Source organism: Hippocampus zosterae, chromosome 16, assembly GCF_025434085.1.
Source record: "Hippocampus zosterae strain Florida chromosome 16, ASM2543408v3, whole genome shotgun sequence".
NCBI classification, from domain to species: Eukaryota; Metazoa; Chordata; class Actinopteri; order Syngnathiformes; family Syngnathidae; genus Hippocampus; species Hippocampus zosterae.
Genome location: NC_067466.1, coordinates 6,468,291 through 6,489,479, shown reverse-complemented (window position 1 = coordinate 6,489,479; position 21,189 = coordinate 6,468,291). Strand labels below are relative to the sequence as shown.

General features: G+C 40.9%; 1 protein-coding gene across 2 annotated transcripts; it reads right to left on the bottom strand.

Moving 5' to 3' along the window:
- Positions 1-10,582: 10,582 nt before the first annotated feature.
- Positions 10,583-21,096, bottom strand: tmprss2 (transmembrane serine protease 2). 2 transcript variants are annotated; one of them, XM_052046350.1, is made up of 14 exons: positions 19,397-21,096; positions 19,099-19,160; positions 18,745-18,937; positions 17,182-17,274; positions 16,538-16,654; positions 16,319-16,448; positions 15,916-16,032; positions 15,756-15,796; positions 13,507-13,678; positions 13,180-13,352; positions 13,005-13,100; positions 12,303-12,445; positions 12,072-12,224; positions 10,583-10,759 (listed from the first exon to the last, which is right to left on the bottom strand). In XM_052046350.1, the coding sequence occupies exons 2-14, from the start codon at positions 19,111-19,113 to the stop codon at positions 10,751-10,753; spliced, it is 1,452 nt and encodes a 483-aa protein (XP_051902310.1). In that variant the 5' UTR covers positions 19,114-19,160; positions 19,397-21,096; the 3' UTR covers positions 10,583-10,750. The 2 variants fall into 2 exon arrangements, with proteins under 2 accessions (XP_051902310.1, XP_051902309.1); XM_052046349.1 differs by lacking the exon at positions 10,583-10,759 and adding an exon at positions 11,653-11,826 and having other exon boundaries at positions 11,994-12,224.
- Positions 21,097-21,189: the final 93 nt, after the last annotated feature.

The window sequence follows — 21,189 nt, the reverse complement described above, 5'->3', positions numbered from 1 at the left end:
CATGCACCATGCGTGATTTGCATGTAGGAAGAGTGTCACCAAGAAGAAAATTACAATGACTTCTCTAAATTGTATAATTTATAATTTAGTGTGTAATGCACTATACTACAATATATATGAGCTTACTAAGAAACCATTAGGATATTATCAAAGCTTAACTACCAGTACACAACATCATTCCCCAAGGCTAACTCTATGGCTTTCGGGAACAAATGGCTTGTAAGTCATTTGCTTATATTCAAAGAACCTAATAAACACACGTCTCACATGGTTTTAAGCTGACCAATTATGGCAAAAGCAGAAGAAAGGGAATTCCACTATGCCAGTCGGGCGTCTTAATAATTCAAGCAACATTATGAGGTAGAGATGGATAACCTACTGTACATCCTCATTTTATTAGTCTGCCGATGATTGCTTCTCCCTGACCATAAATTCTGAAGGGAATGTGGGACTACATTTCCATTCACATTTAATAGGTCCCCACAATGTGAAGAAAGAGACAAAACCTGGTTCCTTTTGAGAGCAATCATTTGCCTTTCGAAGGTGAGGGGGCTTAATAATAATAGCAAAAGCGTTCGCCTTCGTCGAGAGCCAAGCAAGAAGAGGAGCTTGTATTTATTCAACCCTTTTCATTGACGAGATGACTTGCACATTTTCATACAGGATATTCAGTTGTTTGATGTTTCCAGTAATGTTTTACCGTTGCAGTGATTTTGGAGGGGACTGTAGCTGAGGCCAAACAGAATCGTGGAACACAAGGTAGGTAAAGCTCTTCCTTTTACTCATTGCACTTTCGAGGGACCTGTGGGTGGAAAAGCACTATCCAAGTGAAAGAACGTTTATGACATCTTAATGTAATTTATGATGACACACCAGTTCTTACAGTAATCTCAGTGGTGCTGGAGGTGGTAGTGCTTAAGCAAAGGATCCTTATAATGTCTAAATCAGGGGTGCCCATTAGGTAGATCCTGATCTACCGGTAGATCTAAGACAGGTCCCAAGTAGATCCGAGGAGTGTCGAGAAGAAAAAAAACAACAATTTTTGTGTCTTTGTACATCTCAGTAATATATTTTTTGTGTTAATATACACTGCACACAAATAATCTTATCACTCTCATTTTCACAAAAAAAATATTAAAAAATTAAATAAAGCAGATAAACCTTAAATTTACAGTGGCGCGTGATTACATCACCGGAAGTTGTTAGCGCTCAACAGTTTGCAATTGCAGCTTGTGATCAGAGCTGTTGCGCTACATCTTTTATCGTCATGATTCTCATTCAGAGTTTGCGTGTTGAATTCACCGAGGGCATGAGCAAAGAATAGGAATCTAGGAGGGCCCAGGGAAGCACTTTAAAATGGTATGTGTGAGCTACGATAGTTAACAGGCTGCAAAAGTGCGTCGCATGCCTCCATTTCAGGCTGTTTCTCATCATGGCGTGCGCGTGTGTGTGTGTGCGTGTGCGGGTGTGCGCGTGCGCTCGGCGGTAAGGGTAGATCCCGGGAGGTTAGTTGATCGAAAAGTAGATCTTCGATCCAAAAAGTTTGGGCACCCCTGGTCTAAATAAAAAAAAATACAATTCACTCACCATTGGAGAGCACTTATACGGGGCCCATGTGGTGCAGTGACCCCACAGAGTCCAATTGATGGTGTATTGGTGGGGGGAAGAAATACTTGCTCTTTCTGGGACTCTGCACAATTCAATTTACTGCCACCTACAGAACAGGAGTGGAAAAGCATTGCAGTGCATCTGGTCATTTTTTGTACCGTTTCGGATTGTTTAGGGCACTGGCCACAACATGATACGTCACACAATCTAATAACATCCACGGAAGACACGGTTCAGTATTGATTCATGCTGGCCAAATGTGAGAATTTAACAATATATTTAAAATTATAATTGTGACTGTAGCTTCCAGTGGTATTGAACTGCATTGCAATGAAGTACCGTATTTTCTGCACTTTAAGGTGCTTCGGATTATAGGGGGCACCTATTTTAAAATTGTTTTCATAGATAGGGCAGGCCGCTTTATAAGGCACATAAAACAGAAGCTACAATAGTGGCTGCGGTTGTGCTATGCATCCACTAGATGGTGGTACAGTGAAACTCCTCAAGAACGAAACCTACATGGGCGAAAATACCCCCTAATGTGAAAAAATCTTCATGCATTAACACCATTCTCATTTTCCTGCCCCCCATAAGACGAAAAACTCCCTGTTGCGTTATACAAAATCATTTTCTCTGCTCTAGCCTCGCGAACAGATTCACTACAACGGAGTCTAAACCAAAAGTGACCTCTATTGCTTCGTTCGGAAACGGCAACAGCAACCAGCATACTGGTCTACACAGCTCTGAGTTTCCTGGTTCAACATACTCATAGCTGCTCTGCCGTTGGCTTACCGAGCATCCTCCTGGCCTCCGATTGGTCAAATGGGACCTTACTGTTTATGTGTGTAGATACTGTAGCTAGATCCGTGGAAGATAGAGTGCAAACAACTCAGTAGGGAATATAAAGAGACTTACACTCTCTTTTTATTTGGCACATGGCATTATAAGGCGTACTGTCGGCTTTTGAGAAAATTAAATGCTTTTAGGTACGCCTTATAAAATACGGTACACTACAATATACAGAGCCAATGTAAATCATTGTCACAGTGTGAAATATTAGTGATTATTGTATTTTCTTTGCGGACAGCATTGTGATTCAGCTCATGGCTATTTCGATGTAAAGACTCTTGGTGTAACCGTTACCTAATATTATGGTCTCTATGTCTAAGTGGGAAGCACAAGGCTAGCTGACTGTCAATCACAGAGCAGATCATCTATGAGTCTGACTCTGGTCTGTAACTGTCCAACATGGGGTCCACAGTGTTGCTTAGTAACCACAGCACATGAGTGACCTTATCGGTGCAGTCATAAAAATGCATGAAGTCCTTTCATTTCTTTTCCCTTTTTCGCTGCATGGGCCACTACCTTTGTTTTTCCCACCTTTGTCCAAACTGCACACACAAAATTATGATGATTCGGATTGGGAAGAACGAAGGATGACCAGCAGAGCGGTAATCAAGGGCTCCACTTGACACACGCTGCATCAAAGCATGGTGTGACAGAGGTGGGGGGAGCACCATGCAACAGGAAAATCGGCAGTCACAAGTCGCACAGGGAGACAGCAAATGTGACAACAGCCTTGCTCTTAACAACATGTATGTAAAATTTCATCAAAATAAACAAAAGATTCGGATTCCATTGAATGGTTATGTGGATTATGTTGAGCGTAACCTATGAACCATGCTTTGAATATCACAACCCTCTGATCTACTTAAATGTGTAAATCTGTCTTGTTTACAGTGTTGCAATCTGGTCTTAATCTTCAAAACATATTTATGGAATTGAGAAAGCATTATGTTACGCTGGATCTGTTTGCGATGTCTTCTAAAGCCTTTTACGCGTCCTGTACAGATGATTCCACACAGAACATTAAGCACCGTCTGTCGCTCAGCTTGACACATCACAGCGGCCGCGGCGTCCATACAAAGTGTGTTGTTCCTACGGGGAAGCACAGATGTTTAGCCTTGCTGTTGCCGCTGTCACCATCTTAGCGTTCCGACAACATCTGCGCAGCTGGGCTGTCAGTTGTCACAAAACGGGCGGGGATGCCACAGCCTGCTCTTGAACTGTTGACAGCTAGTGGCAGGTCGGCACAGATGGCAAGAGTGCAGTGTCAGGGGGACTGGCACCGGGGTGGCAGGTATAGACCAGGGCTCCCATCTGGCCTCAGCGCTGGCACTTTGCCCCGCAGAATCTTAAGCGCGTACTTAAGGGAAAGCCTGTCAGGAGATAGGAGTCACCTTGTGCAAAACATTGCACTACAATTAAGGTGGGGGGTGGCGGTGAGAAAGTGGACAGCAACATTGTATTAGATAATGGCAACAGTCAAGTGGGAGGGAAATAATAGGAACGGCAGTCTATTATTCCTTGAAGAAATTCGAACCCGAAGCAATTATGAACTTTGGCATTTAAAGTGTTGCTGAGCTATACAAGCTATGAGAATGGTATTTTGTATTTAAATGGAAGGTAAGAAAAGAAAATGTTGACACAAATGATTTACTGTAAGACTATTCATATCCTAAACGCTGCTGTTGAAGAAATTCATGAATGTTGAACAATGTATTGAGGTGTGGAGAGCCAGACTGGTCGCTCAAACTTACTTTTTGATTCTTTATCATGTTTTATTTACCGGTACTTAAAAGCTAGCGGTAAAGTGAAGGAAAGTAAGAGAGAGGACCGCATTGGATAGAATATTGAATGTGAAATGTGTGGTATTTCACCAACAAAACAGACAAACTTGCGACTGTTGAAAAAAATGCAGTAGTTGGTTTACAGCCAACACGAGTGACATTAGGCACACCGTGATCACGAGATGACATTCTCAGCTTCCTAGCGCCCTCATATCAGTCGGTGGAAACTTCAGTCATGATCTTTTTCATTTACGGACAACTTGGTATAGAATATTGATTGTGCGTTGAGAGGAAACAAAAACTTTGGGCCTCCTGTATGCCAGTCTGAATGGTGCATGTCGCTGTTCTGGACTAAAACAACATCATACTGTATTGTTAGACAATCATTAAAGTGTTGCAGCGCCGAAACAAAGAGAGCTGTCATGTTTTTTTTTTAAACATAAACTTTCTTAAAACTCATTCATTCCCAAAGACGTTTTTATACGTCTCTTCTGACTTGGTCCAGAATTGGCTTTTACACAATGAGTTAATTCGTTTTACACTCAAGCAAATATAGACACGTCTCTGTCTGCCTCCGTGCCTTCTCTTGACGTTTGGCTCGAGAGGCGTTCAAAGACCGTCTCTGAAAATCGTAAATTAACGATTACTTCAATGAAACTTAAAAAAATCGAAAACAATGCACCAAAACAGAAAAATCAAGCAAGGAGATCACAAAATAAATTATATGGGGGACTTGGAATAAATACCATAAACAATTCTGAGACAGTCCAGTCTCCTACAAAAGCATAAAAAGCAGAAGCCAAAGCACACACATTCAAAAAGGCATATACGGCAGATTCACACCATAAATCAAGCAAACAACAAAAGACATCCATGCAGATAAAGGCAGAGCAGCGATAAGATAGCGACAGGTGAAAGCAGACGGTAAAGAAAATCAGCACACAAAATGTCTAGTGGAAATTTAGTGGCGACAGAATTGAGTACAGTACTAATGAACCATTTCTTTGCATGAGATTTCAATGATCTTTGTGTCCGGTTCATTAATGCTTACTGGTACGGCATTCCATTTTAGAGCAGCTTGAACAGAGAACACAGATGGTTTTTAAGCCACTTTTTCGAAGTGGAATATTGCAGTCCCTATCCAGATACAGTATATCCAGTGCTTTCATGTCATGTAATCACTTTCATAACCCCCTATTCAGTCCTCATTCAACCAGTTTCTTTTTATTTTTGAGGACATACTGTAGATTTGTGCTCACATGTGAGAAACATAGTGCAAGGTGAGCAACAGAATCAATAAAGTAATGGTTGAAAGGGTCCGCTACTTAAGCTCTTTCCATTTCCTTGATGTTCATGTAGCTTCCCTTTCTTTATTGCGAGTTCCCATGAGTTTTTAAATCAATACTTCTTAAATCAGTTTTATGTCCAGCTATTGATTGTTGATTTATTTATAACCAGCATTTATTTTCCTCCTCAAAAGAAAGAAAAATAAATAGAATCCTGTGGAGCACAATGACAGAAGGGAGGGTCACCCGGTTGGTGTGACCTGGTCTAGCTGTCCACGGCAGAGGGCCAGTGCAGAAGAAAAAGCGCTTCACGGATAGAGCATTCAGGTCATACCGCCCCCCCCCCCCCGTCTCCCCCACAACCCGCCTTCCTTGCTCTCTCATAATCCTCCCCTGAAGCTCCTTCCACTCCCTCTCCTTCCACCCCCCACCCCCAACTCCGTATTCCATATACCATGAGGAACTGCCAACAGATGCCCAGTGTCTAAGACAGGCATTATGTTCTTAGAGGATGTGCTGATAATTCTTCTCTCTCTCTCTCTCTCAAATAGTTAAAGGGGTTAGCATAGAGGAAGCATATCAAGCAAACAGGTAGTCATTCTGCTGAAAGTGTCACGTGATGCAAAACAAGCGCCCGAAGACCCACAGGGGACAAATGTGTTGGTTTACAGTAACACTGAATGAGTTAAACACACACACACAGCAGCCACAATGCTAATTCAAACTCTGCATACTTGTTTGTGTCAGTAATCAAACGTGATGGATAATAATAACTACACGGGAAGCTAAGTGTACCGTAAATACATCAACAGCAGTATTTAAGTGTTGTATTTTCGAACATGTCACTCGTCAAGAATTGAAAAGCGGGACTTCATTTGTTGTAAGAAAATGTGTCAATCATGGGGACTCTGGGAGAAAGTGGTTTGTCAGACCCCGAGGGATCCACGCTGACCTAAATACAAAATTGTCAACAGCGATTTTTACACTCACCAAACAAAAGACAACACCACCAGGGAAACAAACATTTAAGAGAGCAGTTGTGAGAGCAATCCAAGCAGGAAAGCGTTTTGTCGGACCAACGTGGGGCAACGCGGCACTATCAAATTAGGATGACACTTCTTGTATGCAACACGTGTTATTTGGTTTACGGACTATGTGGTTCGTAATAACGAGATGTATTCTTTGAAACATTTACTTGAAATATTTATTTATACGTTGTGTTTCTGCATCGAGAGGGTCAAACTGATTGATACGAGTTGACCTCCCATCCCCTGAAGGAGATTTTCCTCTCCACTCAGCGCTCAAGCAGAGAAGAGCGTTGCCACCGTGTGGTCAAATATGTTATTGTTGAGTGTAGAGGAGCAGCTGTAGAAAGAGTGATAGAGGGAGCGTGAGAGAACGAGAGAGCAAGAAATAAAACACAGCAGCGAGATATATTTGTAGCAGTGAGGAAGAACAGTTTGCACAGTTCTACGCCACTGCAATGTACAAGCAAAGTAATAGATCGATCAGACAGTTTAAATAAAATAACCAAGCTTTTAAAGTTTTGATAATGCATTTCGATTGGATCTCTCTCATTTTCTACTGAAGGTTGCTCAAGGGTGTTAAATTCATTTTGATTCTATGTGTGGCCCACATTGTAGTTTGCCTGAGAGGGCCGTATTAATTGTGAAAATAATATGTACTGTAATCATCTTGGATTTTGTTTTTGCTTTTTTACAATTGCCCATGCAATTCAATGTTGGCTTTCCTATTTAACAACATATCGGTATTTAATTTGAAATCAGAAGACATGGAAGATAGGGGAAACTAAATATTAACCCTTTCATGCACCCTGTAACCTGATAACACAGTTAGCTGTCCACTGTCATAACCGCTGTCCCCGAAAGGGTTAAATAAATGAATGATTGTTCAATTTACTAGGGGAAGTAGTGGGGACAAAATACTTGCAGTATTTTTAAAACGTTTAAGGAATATTAATTTCGGAACAGATTCCCTGCCAAAGGAAAAGAACAATCGAATTAGCAAAAAAAAATATATTAAAATTAAAAAAACAAAAACACAAAACATGAAGGAGACATGTAACATGCCGCAAAAAATTGGGTTTTGGCACTTGATCTTTGAGTTGAGAGATTTAGTTGATCTAATTGTAGCCAGCATACACTACATAAGCAACAGTAAAATTATTTTTTAAGGCGGCTTTGAGTCTTTTTAACCAATACAAATATCCACATTATTTGATCAGAGCACTGCGCAGTCACAGGTACATCTATTTATGGGTTGGGCCCCCACCCATAGCTTAATACCGGTTGACCTACAAAACCAGTGTGGGTGCTGATGTTCATCACAACTGCAGTAGCCTGGAGTGTCGTAAAGACTCATGCTGATTTGAGATTCTATGAGGCTTGACGCGTGACATCGACCTCACGAAAGAACGGGGGGGGGGGGGGGGGATAAACACACAGCTGCCCAGTAACAAGGACTCGCAGCTCATTGGCTACTCAACAACATTGCAATGATGATCTTCTTTGGGGCAAAATGACACACAAAAGGGTTTGTTGTGGATGCATACAGCGCACACGGGAAGGATTTACACACTTGCCGCAGTTCCACATTTGGTTTGACATGCACAAAAGCATGCCGTGTCTGTTCTCCATCATCCCTGCGCACAATCACACACGAGCAAAGCGCTGGTGAGAATTTTTTCTACAATGACACTGGAAAGCCTGTTTTTTTCTGACAGCCTCTCTCTTCTATCACAGGCCTCCGAGCATGAGGATTTTAGCTGCTCCCAGTATTGTACTCTTCCACATGGAGGTGTCGGATGCTGTTCCTGATATCTGCTAGAACAGGGGTGCCAAAGTCATTTTTGTCGCAGGCCAGATTTTGGTTACAGTTTCCCTTGGTAGGCCGTTATGACCTTATAACCTTATAACCATATAAAGAAGTCAGGGATAGCGGTTTATTCATCTATTGTTTGAGTTACTGCCATGAGGGGTTTGGTAACAAGAGAATGCTTACAGTATCGCTCTTATTACAAATAAGAATTTGAAATTTTGGTAGAAATGTTCGCAAGCATCATGAAAGTTGACATCTTTGATTTGCTTTCACCAGCCACATAAAATGATGTGGCGAGCCAGATCTGGCCCCCGAGCCTTGAGTTTGACACCTGTGTGCCAGAGCCATCCACCAATCTTGGGGGCTTACTTCCCCCAGTGCCTCGATCACGACTGTTGACTTCATCCTCCACATTTTCTCGAGTTCTTTCTTCAGTCCTTTGTATTTCTCCAACTTTTCGTGCTCATTTTGTCGCACGTTACTATAATTTGGGATTGCTACATCTGTCGTGACTGTCATGTGTTCTAGTGTTCATCCACCACCAGGTTCCACAGAATCTTGGCCTGGCTATTCTTCAACAACCTTCGAAGGTGTCTGCCATCTTGATTCTGGGAACTCTAGTCCATATTTGGTAACGATATTCTGGTACGCTATTCCTGCTACCTGGTTATGGCGCTCCGTGTATGCCAGCAGCTTATATCTTTATATATATACAGAGAGGGAGAGAGAGCAAGAGCAAGAGAGATACACACGCAATTGACTCAACTTGAGCATCATTGCCATATCTACTCAAAGCTTCTACATGAGGCCGCTTCGATTCCCGAAAGGGGAGACGACACAGTAACAGCTCATTTAGGATCAGTGTGATCTTGCGTACACTAGCCAACACATCAGAGCATCCGGTTCTTCCCACACATCTTTTGAGGGACAACAAGAAAAGACCGATATAGATGAAAGACAGTTTCACACAAGTGGGGATGATGCAACAAGGGCCCTTACGGTTAGCATGCAGCAGTTGCCACGAGTGGCAAATTCGGGCTTTTGTTCCGTCATGTAAACGGAGTTAGCGCACTACCACGGATCCGTTACTTGGTACAGTGATGAGACACTCAGGTGGAATGAGGGAAAACGGACAAGGAATAACAGAAGATAGCAGAAGAGATACTATCACCCAGTCAAATAAGTACCTTTTTTTCATTAACTAAAAATATATACTGTACATAATTCCCTCGATATGCACTTTGGTCGTTTTATATTTAAACAATGACACAAAGTGCAATGTCACCATGACAAAACCATGTGTGAAAAATGGAAAAGTGTTCTAAACAAGACAGTCAGTCTCAGTGAACTGGTTACTTCCTGGTGGAGAAATGACGAGACATTTACTGATTAACTGGGCACTTCACCTTTGACCTCAGAAACCTCACTCATACTCTGTCACTCATACTGTGTTTGACAATGACAAATACTTCCTGAAATGACTTCAGCAGATTCTGAAATGACATGATATGACAGAGACTGTCTATGATGAATAAAGTTCTGTCAACACGTAGTTTTTGTCAGCGCATTATTGCTTTTTTAAAATAATCTGGCGAAGGGGGCTCACTTCCGTCCACGGCGCCTGCATTTCTTTGGTTCCGCTGCTGTCCATAGCCGAGATCAGGCTAGTACTAGGTGAAGCTAACTACAAGAGGCTAAACCGATTTGTGCCACTTCCAGCCATTGGAATGTGTGCCAATTGTGTTTTTCTTGTTTTAGCCGGGTTGTTTTTGTGATATAAAATCTTTCGATCGATATCCCAAAATTCACTTTTCGGCCATTTTCCGTAGGTGGAAATGTGGGTGACTATTCTGTTTTCTTTGCATGCATGTGCGTGTTTATATGGCACAAATGAACAGGCAGTAAAAAAGCTCTGAGAGTAATTCAGAAACTGTAGTAAAGTTGAATGACTTTCTCTTGACAAGAATATTTACTGAAAAAGCAAGACCCAGATATCAGAACTGAGGCTGCATTCAACATTGAGGTTTTTTTCTAGTCAATGGTATTTTTTTTTTATGGTGACATACCGTCTGACGTACTCAAATCAAAAATATAGAAATTGGTACATTAGTTTGAAAGGGATCCAAGAAATTGCAAAATTATGAACATGGTCCACCTGGTTCAGCAATCACCAGAGCGACCGAGCCCCTGCCAATGTTTAAGCACACTTCAAATCCTGTGTTCCTTTGTGCAAAAAAAAAAAAAAGAAGTCTTTATTTATGTACATTTGTTCAAATAGTAACAAACAGTGCATACCGACATTTCCATTCAAAAGTGCAAAGTTTTTGTTTTAATTAGGAACCCCAAGCAAAGAATGATGTGTCTTGCTGCTGCTGACCAGTATTTCCATCACTCAGTCTGTTGAAGAGAGAAGAAAAGAAATGTACCAATTACAAGTTCAAGAACGACATTTATCCCCTTCGAAACAGGAATGCCCCATTTCCATTTTACTCAAAAGTTGGTTTTGCTTGTTTGTTTCATTTTCATGTTTACTTACAGATACAGATCCCCAATCAATGATCCAAATGGGGGGTGCCGCAATTACCGGTATTAGCTGGGGAAAAAACTACTTCTGTCCCACAATAGTGCGCAAAGGTGCAAACACCCTTCCCGCCCAATTCTGCCAGCCCCAAAGTCTTGCAAAATACCAAAAGAAAGAAAACTCCACTCATGCATGCGCACAGTTAAACTACACTTTGGTCTCGACTTGTGGCCAGAATGAAAACAGTGCCCCAAATATCTACCTGTACAAACAAGCATATTTAATTGACAAGCTAATAACAATAAGTATTTTATTGCTCTTATACAGTATTTTGCAGTGCTGTTGAACTCCACATCATATTGAATAATTCTAATAATTGCTTTTCATATGAGGTAATCAATTAAATTCTCTTGATACAGTTATACAATTATAAACATACCGTCTGTTGCCCGAAGACAGCTGAGATTGGTTCCAGCATGCCCGTGACCCTCTTGAGGAAAAGCGGTTCAAATAAATGGATGGATGATGGACGGTTATTAATCCATCTCAAATTGTAGATTGGATTTCATTAGTGCCAATATATGTACCTAGGGATGTCACATGTTGCTATTGACATTCCATCCATCCATTCATTTTCTGGTCCGCTTATTCTCACAAGGTTCGCGGGGGGTGCTGGAGCCTATCCCAGCTGTCTTCGGGCAGTAGGCAGGGGACACCCTGCACCTGTTGCCAGCCAATCGCAGGGCACAGAGAGATGAACAACCATCGCTCATACTCACACCTATGGACAATTTAGAGTCTTCAATCTGTCTGTCATGCATGTTTTTGGAATGTAGGAGGGACCCGGAGAAAACCCACGCAAGCACGGGAAGAACATGCAAACTTCACACAGGGAGACCGGAGCTGGAACTGAACCGGGTACCTCTGCACTGTGATGTTGACCCTGTTTACATTCCATTTGATTTTTGCTTCTTGATTCATCTTCCATAAACACGATATTAATCAGAATGCCATGTATTGCGCTTCCAGGGTCGTATAGAACATATCGTAAGGAATATTTTTGATTTGACTTCCCTTTTAATCGAAAACAAAAATTCATTCTAATTTAACTTACGAAAAATACCTGCTTGCTAATTATGCACTGTTCTTCAAGGCTCATGTCATTACTGCTGCATTCAGTCACTGTACCTGCATCTTCCAATATATCCAGTCAAGAAAGTAGGGTACATTGCCGTAGACCCCTGGCTTGTTCTTCAGAGCACATTCAATCCCCCAGCTTGTGTCTCCAGCCAGCCACCACACATCCGCCTCTTTGACCACCAATGGCCCTCCACTGTCACCCTGCAGCATAAATGAGTGATGCCGTGACATGTCTGTGTGGGAGTGTGTCAGTGACAAAGGCAGCAGAGCCAAACTCACCTGACATGAATCGACGCCTCCGCTAAGTTTGCCAGCACAAATCATCGATTCTGTAACTGCCCCGTTTAATATTTCACGATTGTTACACGCCTCTCTGCTGTAAATTGTCACCAAAGCCTGATTGAGTTTGTCTGGGGATGGACCTGAGGAAAGTGAAAGCATCCACTTTAACGCTTTCATGCGCACTGCAACCTGATAAAAAGCTGTCCACCGTCGTAACTGAAAGGGTTAAGGGCATACAGGGTTGAAGCCTCAGTCTCTCTCAACTGTATTACTTTGTTTTAATTCCAGAAAATCTCATTTAAAAAAAGAATAAAAGAAAAAGAAAGGTTTTAAAGAAAGAAAACAACCACCCCCCAAAATTTTTTATCTAGCTCGATTAAAAAAAAAAAGAAAAAAAATAGTAATTCACAGAAATCCTTTTAAAATGTTTTTTCAAACAAAAGTAGATCATTATTTGTCTAATAATTCTGCGATTATATTTAGCACCGTAGCCGCCACCAGGCATTGCCAGGTGATCATGTTTAAAATAGTGGAACAGTGTCGAGAACAACCAATCTTCTTTCTGTGCAATTCTTGCATAGCATAATGCATAGCATAATGCTTTGTCCCAAGATGAATTTCAATTAAAAAATAAAACAAAATCAAACATTTAAATGAAAAAGAAAATTCTAATTTTCTCAGTGAAGAAATTCGTCTTACCAGATGATCGCAAAGATCCCCAACCTGTAATCCATGCTGCATCTCCAGCTAAGAATTCCATGCCGAAGTTTGGCAAGCACACCGGCTTTACTCTCTCTGTTGGATCAACAATTCATTCTGTCATGTTGGGAAATGAATTAGGGAAATCAAGCAAGAATCTTGTTGTTGGATTTACCTGAAAACGTCAAAGGTGTGTCAAGCTTCAGAAGTGCGATGTCATTGTCGTATGTTTCAGAGTCATACTTCTCATGACTGATGATTTTTTCAACTTTTTTGCCGTAATAATGGCTCATTTTAAGCAGGCTTATGTCGCCGGAGTACACGGTCCACACTGATGGACTGGAGAACCTGCCATTTTAATTGTTTTTTCAATTTATTCCTATTGATTCAGAATGCAATGGACTTGCACAGGCCAAATATGGTCAATACACAAACTAAACTTTCATACAGAAGAGAACCAAAATGTCAATTAGAGAGATTAAAGATGGGCGTAATAACTCACCTTTGGAAGCAGTGCGCAGCAGATACAATCCAGTATGAGCTGATAATGGAGCCTCCACAAACGTGTCCTCGACGAGAAATCTGGAGACTGACCTGCCATGGCCAGACTCCATTTGAAGCCTCCGTACCCCCTACAATGCGACTGCTGAGGAATGCAGAACTTTCTCCGCAATCTGAAGACAGAAAAAAAAATTATTAAACAGGTCGGTTGCTTGTCTCAGACATCAGCAATTTCAAACAGTACTTCTGCCCCAAGGATGGGAATCCTGTTAGTAGAAACAAAGGACCCATTTTGGTAGGTTGGCATCCGTGGCGTAAAAATGGGCAAAACTATCAATTACTGAAAGTGCCCTTCACTCCTCCCTCAGTTGTCATCTTACCGTGGTGCAGGAGTTTGTGTGTCCCACCAACCTGAGAAGCTAAATTGTTGGGAACTTTAGCTCCATGGGAAGTTTAGCCAGGGAAAATCTTAGGGGTGGGCCCACACAAAGAACACATCCTCCAAAAACAAAGCAGGTCACCTTACTAGAGTTAGGGCTCAATGGTAAGCACCTCGCATGCACCTTGGCCGTGCCCGGGCCAAAATGGAAACATGGGTCCCCCCGCTCTACGGGATCACCAGCTGCCGGAGTGACCAATGGGGGTCAGGTACCAAAAAGCTGGCACCTTGGCGGTCTGACACATGGCTATAGAAGTTAGGAACGGCACCTTTCTTGCACTGAAAGAGCCTGAGCTGTTGTACAAAATTCAGAAGTTCCGACAAGCTATAGTCCAGTCTTATCTCGATGCACAACTTGTGCTCGGTAACCAGTCATCTTAAGAGGGGTTGGACTCTGTCCCACTCTGTAGTTATCCATGGTAAGTTTGCCCTATTGACGGTGCGACCATAAAGTGGTTGGCCTCAGTTCTGGCGGCAATCCCTGCGGCCATTGGTGGACACCAACGGTGAGGAATGTTGTTAAGATAAGAGAGTCTTTCAGGTGCTTTTTGATCTGCAGGACTCTGGAGCAATGGATGCAAGCTAAGAGGAATGTTGCCATGGTGGCCGCTGAGGCAAAATCTCAGGCGTGGGAGGAGTTCAGTGAGGCCATACCGATGAGTTCCAAATTACTTTTAGGAAATTCTCGTCCACCATCCCGCATCTCAGGAGCAGGAAGCAATATACCACACGAGCATTGTGTATAGTGGGCGTGGTCCTCTGCAGACCTCGACTTGGGATATTGTGAGTCAGAGCAGAATGCTTAAAAAGCCTCAAGTCCACCGGCATTCCTTCTTATAAGGAAAGTCCAGTGCATCTGAAGTTGGCTTTCATTTTTTGGGGTTGAGGTCGCCCAGGTGGTCAAATACTACTTGGCAGAGATTGGCCCAGGGTTCTTCAAGACTCTGGCTATTGTGAGGTTGCCCTGGCTGAAATGCCATCATGGACAGTGCCTCGGTATTGGCCTATCGGAGGTGGTGGTGCCCTTTTAGAAAGAGGGGACCAGAGAGTGTTACATTACATGGGATCAGACTTCTTCCTTGGTCTTATTGGGAAGTTCTATTCAGGGGTTCTGCAGAGGCAGGTCCATAAGGAAGTCAAAGTCAAATTTCAGATTCAAGAAGAGCAGTGTGACTTGTCTGGCCTTTGAACAGCGAACCAGTTTTATATTCTGAGCAAGGGACTGGGGAGTGCATGGGAGTTTGCCCAATAAATCTAGATTGGCTTAATGGACTTGGATAAGGTATTCAACTGTTTCTCAGGGGTATTGTGGGGATGCGCTCCATGAGCATGGTGTACCTGACCCCATAATACGGGCTGTTTGTTTCTTGCACATCCAGTGTCAGACTTCAGTCCACACGTCCGACAGTAAGTTGCATTCCTTTCCAATGTGGGTTGGGCCACACTTCCCTTTGTCATCCAAAATGAAAAGTAGCGAGATGAAGTAGGGAATACATCTACCGGTAGTTTGAGTTACATTAGGTGGCACTACTAACTATGACGAGGCTGAGTATATTCATTTGAAATTGCAGCACAAAGTCTGAAAACTGAACGGCCCTGACAACGTACCCCGAACATGGCATGGCTAACTAACACTGGTTGTTTTACAAATGATGTCAGGAAGATGACACAGACTGTAGATTTTAAAGATATACCCTGATGTTTTATTTTTGCCACTTTTAAAATGGATAAATTAATATCTACTTTTTGGCAACTCATATTAGCTATAGCTAAGCCTTTGGAATATGGAAAGAATTTAAGCAGTATCTTACCCATACAACGAAGACCAACAGATTTTCCTTTGCAACTTTGACTGATGACAATTAAAAAAAAGTATTTCAGTAAACATATCACATCATATATATTACATGTCTGAAAACAAGATACAAAATTTTCTTTTAACTATGATTGTGCATTAGCTAATTCACACACCTGAAAGAGAGTTGGGACTGTATTAGCGATTTATGGTTGCTGCCAGGCATCAGCTTCATGAATCCTCTCAAGGCTAAAGTGCCCACATTTGTTTGCCTGGAGGTTACATAATCCTGCCTATGGGCCAAACAAAAGAAAGCAATCAGTGTGGTTGTACAAACATGCTTTAACACAAATAACACAAATGCTAACTTTCCACTCACATTATTTTCAGGAGATCAGGTGTCATATCAAGCACATTTAAAAATGTCTTCTTGGCTTAATGTCTATTGAGCGGAATCCATTCAACCAGCGGTTATATATATCTCAATGTATTCGGGGGACGTATTACTGTGGTTTTGAATCCCATGTAAAACTCAACTCAAGAACAGGGAGCAAATGTTTATATAGTCGAGAAGCTCACCTCTTGTAACCCATCTGCCCACACACAGCTTTCCCAAAATTGTCATCCCATCTGTCACCACATACAGGAATCCACGATTGGCTCTCAGATGAGAAACTCTCCAGCATAAAGTTGCTTCCAGAAAGGCGAACTGTTAAATAACAGGAATATCGCTGAGCCAAACAAATCCTATGCACGGTTTGTGTGTCCAAGACTGAAAAAAAATGTAAAGGTTTTTACAGCAGTTGGACTCATCCTCGCCATGCGAACAATCTGTGACACCATCACACCACTGGGAGGTGCGTAGACACTTCAGACTATACCTGCATGACTTGCCCAGTGCACACTGGTAGTACACTGCGATGAAACACACAAATAAAGATATGATTACACAATAAATGGTGCTGAGAGGTAAACTACTGTAAAATGCATTCAATTGTGCTGATGCAGATGTAAGCCACATCCACTTCATCGTGTTTGTGAATTTGGTAAATGCGCTATGCCTCACTGGGCATTCCTGCCGCACTCCCAGCGCATCTGCAAATTTGGTTACAACAAATGGTGTCCATTTTAGACTTGCAAAAAACTTGACTTGCAAGACAAATTCAGCGCCGGTCTGTGTGGTGGATGTCATGGGAATTCATTTATAAAAATAACACCACCCTCTGAAGCATTGTAGAAATCAAGCAATTGAATGAAATGGCATCTTAAAAATAACTTGAAAGAAGCTCAGACTAGACAAAAAATGAGACACTCCTGTGTTCTGGAAAAACCTGACCCAGAAGTTGTATCTTTGCTTAAGCCTTTGAGGTTAAAACTGGGGGTGGATGGTGGGGTTGTGACTTACAGTTGTAACGGTCTAATGGTAATAAACTGTGACTTACGGAAGTACCACAATAAGAGGGTGAGGATCACCAGAACAAGAAATACACATATGGATGCACACAGGATACGTTTCCATGCACACCTCGTTTTTCCTGTTAGGACAAAACAGACTTTGAGTCACAATGTAAACATCAGGTACTTTGTCGAGACAAGGTAAACGCAGTTACAGTACATAAAAATGTAAATTGTAAGCCCTGAAAGCTATACGCACTGTAGTTTCACCTCTACTTTAGACAGTGTGACATGCAGAGACGTTACAACAGGGCAGCCAAATAAGGAAATTGACGATGAACATATTATTATAATGTAGGCCAAATGCTAAATTAACGCAGTTTTATTACATCCGCATGGGGATGTCACTCGAAAAAATGTGGAGTGGAAATCATGCATATATAACAAATCATCACATTTACAAAAAAAATGTTAACTTACTTAATCTATGAACATATTGGTACAATGCAGGACAAATGCGAAAACATTTGGGTTTTTTGGTTATTATTTATTACTTATATGCATCAATGACATTGGTCAACGGCAAATTTTAATCAGAGATGCCTTAATGTGTCTAAATATACAGTATTTTGGACGCTGATTTTAAAAATATCTTTACTTTTTACTAGGACACAATTTGTTCTATCAAAATGTGTTCAATATTGATATTACCATGGTTGTATCGTAATTTCCAGACTAACAAAAATGCACCCGCGTTTAGCCGCAAGAGCTAAATTTCGCCATAAAAACTAGTTTGCATATACATTAGCCACTTTGGACTGATAGCTGTGTGCCTCCACCTTCTTAAATGAGGTACTGTCTATCTTATAATCACTGGTGGATGCTTTTTCCCCCCTCAAACAATGCTGAACAAAGCTATAGTTACAAAGCATGCCAGAACTTTTCTCAGACTCTTGTTACATGAAGCTAATTTGCAGGTGAGCTTTTTTTCAGTCTGGCCACATGATCAAGACTTGTACATGCATAGAACGTAACATTTGAAACCCCACCCTCCAGAAAAAAAAATCCTGGACATATCCCTGTCAAATAAAATTGAATATTGACAAAACGATTTGGAGTGGTGTCGACAAGTTAATGTTTCATGGTCTTTTTTTTCCCTGTGAAAAACCTGAAAAGGGTTATCTGGTTAATACTTACAGTATATCATATTTAGTGTTGTGATTTATTTTCAGATGTATTTATTTCTTTATTTATTTGCTGTCAAGATCCCAGAAATGGTTGATATTTGGTTAAGTGTGGCTTTTTGGAAAACAATAAATGTTTATGATTAGACACCTCTGTGATCGTCACACTTTTTTGTTTGTATATATATATATATATATATATATATATGTATATACACTGTATATATGTTTTGTTTTGTTTTTTTTATGTTGATCCATATAGGGTGAGGTACAACGCTAACAATAATACAATCATAAGAATTTAAACGGGATGACAAAGACTCTTTCTTGAGTGATACAATCAAACGTTTGTCTCGCAACTCAGGGGAGTGGGTCAGCGAAGGGTTCTGACACAAAACGGAGTATAAACCAGCATTTAGTGACTACCTTTATTTTCTGTGGTATTTTGTGGCGCAGCAGGTGTCGTCGTTTGGTGGGTGTTGATCGGTTTGGGAGCAAAGGCGACGTAGCTTGGAGTCGGCTCAGGGAGAGTAGGATAGATCCCTTGCTGTGGGGCAAATGGCGGGGGTCGACTTTCCTCATGCTGGAAGCCGATGTTGTCGTACGTGGGACCATTTGTCTGAAGAAGAGAAAAGAAAATAGTTCAACAGTAATTTCGAATGGCTAAAATGAATCAATCCGTAATTGCTTTGGAACAGTGTTATAAATATTATTTGAAAACAGAAGTAGATGAAACTCCGTAAAGGCCAGTACTAAAAGTGTTTTTTTTAAATGACCTACCTGGTTATTATTCATGTTGAAACTGGTCACACCGCTTGTTCATGAAGGACGTCTGGAAATTACTAAAATAATTTGTAGTATTTAGTCAATCATAGTTTAAATGTAGACTCAGTGTAATCAGAAAAAAAAATGGTTTTATGTTTTCAATTTCGCACGTGATGTCATGCAGAAGGGGAGAAAAAAAACAATATTTGACTAGATTAGTTGAGATCAGCTTCACTTTTTAAAACGAAATGTTCAAGGGTTGCATTATAGCAAAGTACACCGGCATACACTGAAGCATATTTATCAGACGTACCTCGCAATCTTAATGTCTCCAGCACTCCGTTTTTCGCTGTCCTTTCCCGCTTGTTCTGTCTCATAGTCACCCAGAGGAAAGTAATCAACAGCCATGACCACGCCTTCCTTTTTTTTCCCCACTGTGTGCACAAGACAGCCTGTTGTTTGTCTCTTCATTCAAATGTCTCTTCAAAAACGGAATGAGCAAACAGGTATTGAGGCCGGCTATTGATACACCTAATTCTCCGATTAAAATCCAGAATACCAATGAGATTAGTCATCTCAATTCCTCCAGTTTATCAGCTAAAATCCATTCATAACGGCATTTGATATCCAACCAGTTCCGGTTTTATTAATCCTGTTAAATCCACATTTTAGGTCCACAAAAAGATATCTTCTACATTCACTCAAACAAAACCAAACCAAAAAGCGTACATAGAAATGCATCATTTCAAACTCATTTCTTGAACTGACTCATAACTGCCGGAATTGGGATAATAAGTACATACAGTATTCCTGTGGATGAAACATTGATATGACATGTTTTGGCCCATCATCATGAAGTTAGCGCTCCACCACTTTTTTTTTTTAATTAACGATCAAGAAGGTAACTATAACGATAACTATTGGTAACCTCCAAACAAATGAGGAAATGTCAACTCTGAAAATACTTGTGGCCAAAGGACTTAAACTCTGTTAATATTTAGCTTAATGTTTGACTGCGTTGGAAAAGAATGAGAGATGACATTTTTCCACTGAGAGACTAAGGGACATTATGTTCTTGTTGCGAATAACAACTCAACACCTCCAACCAGCATTTTAAACAAACAACACATACAGTGATAGTAAGTTCTATTTTTTTAAACATTGATCACAAACAAAATGAAAACCTAGGTAGTAACTAGTTGTTAGACAATAAGAAACATTTTTTCCTTGGGATTTCTGCTTTTAATAGTTTTTTTTTAATGTATACTGACTGAGTCATCGGTTTTCCCAGCCACACACTGGGATGGGGTAAAATGTCGAACATCTTACGTTTATACGACCACACTCATTTGTTCAAAATACATAAAGGACATTCTGGTTGCAATTTTTTACATTCAAGGTGATGACACGACACAAAAATATGAATGTAAAACTGAAAGACAATCACAGCTGAGATCGTGACCTATTCTCATATCTGAGGGACTTGGAAAGCAGAAAAAAAGAAAAACAGCAAGTTGGAGGAATATGTACTGGGGACCCTGAACAATAATGGCAACTGATTCAGAAAAGCTAAATATTCCTCATACATGATCTTATTTTAATGAACCATCTTTTTTTCCAATTCTCAGTTAGAACCTTTTGTTAGTCATTAAAAAAAGGAACCTATTTTGTGTATATAGACACTTTTGTAATTGTTGTATTAACTTAGTTAAAACGGTTTTAATAGTAAAAAAAAATCCTCATTACCGGTACTTTTACATTAAAGTATATTCGACTTTTTATTCCTGTACTGTGCGTGTACTTTTGCCACCTCTGGCGGCCACCCAGATCTACTACTACACCCAGTACAGTTCGACACTTTCGTGCACTCGAAACAACCGAGGAATATCAACATGATTGTATCCAGACAATGTCATATATATATTTTTAAATTGTAACCATAGATAAATCTGCTTCAACGAATAGCAATATCTATTTTTAAAACATTCCTAAAATCTGCAATATGACGTGAAATTTGAGCTCGTACCAAGGAAAAACCAAAGGTAGCAAAATCACAGCAATGAAATGGCGCAGCTTAGTGGCCAATACAGAATCTACAGTGGCCAA

Coding starts and splice junctions, on each gene's coding strand:
- tmprss2 (XM_052046350.1), bottom strand. Junction 15,797..15,915: donor CAGTCCCAACTCTCTTTCAG/GTGTGTGAATTA, acceptor AATTGTCATCAG/TCAAAGTTGCAAAGGAAAAT. Junction 13,101..13,179: donor CACACCTTTGACGTTTTCAG/GTAAATCCAACA, acceptor TTGATCCAACAG/AGAGAGTAAAGCCGGTGTGC.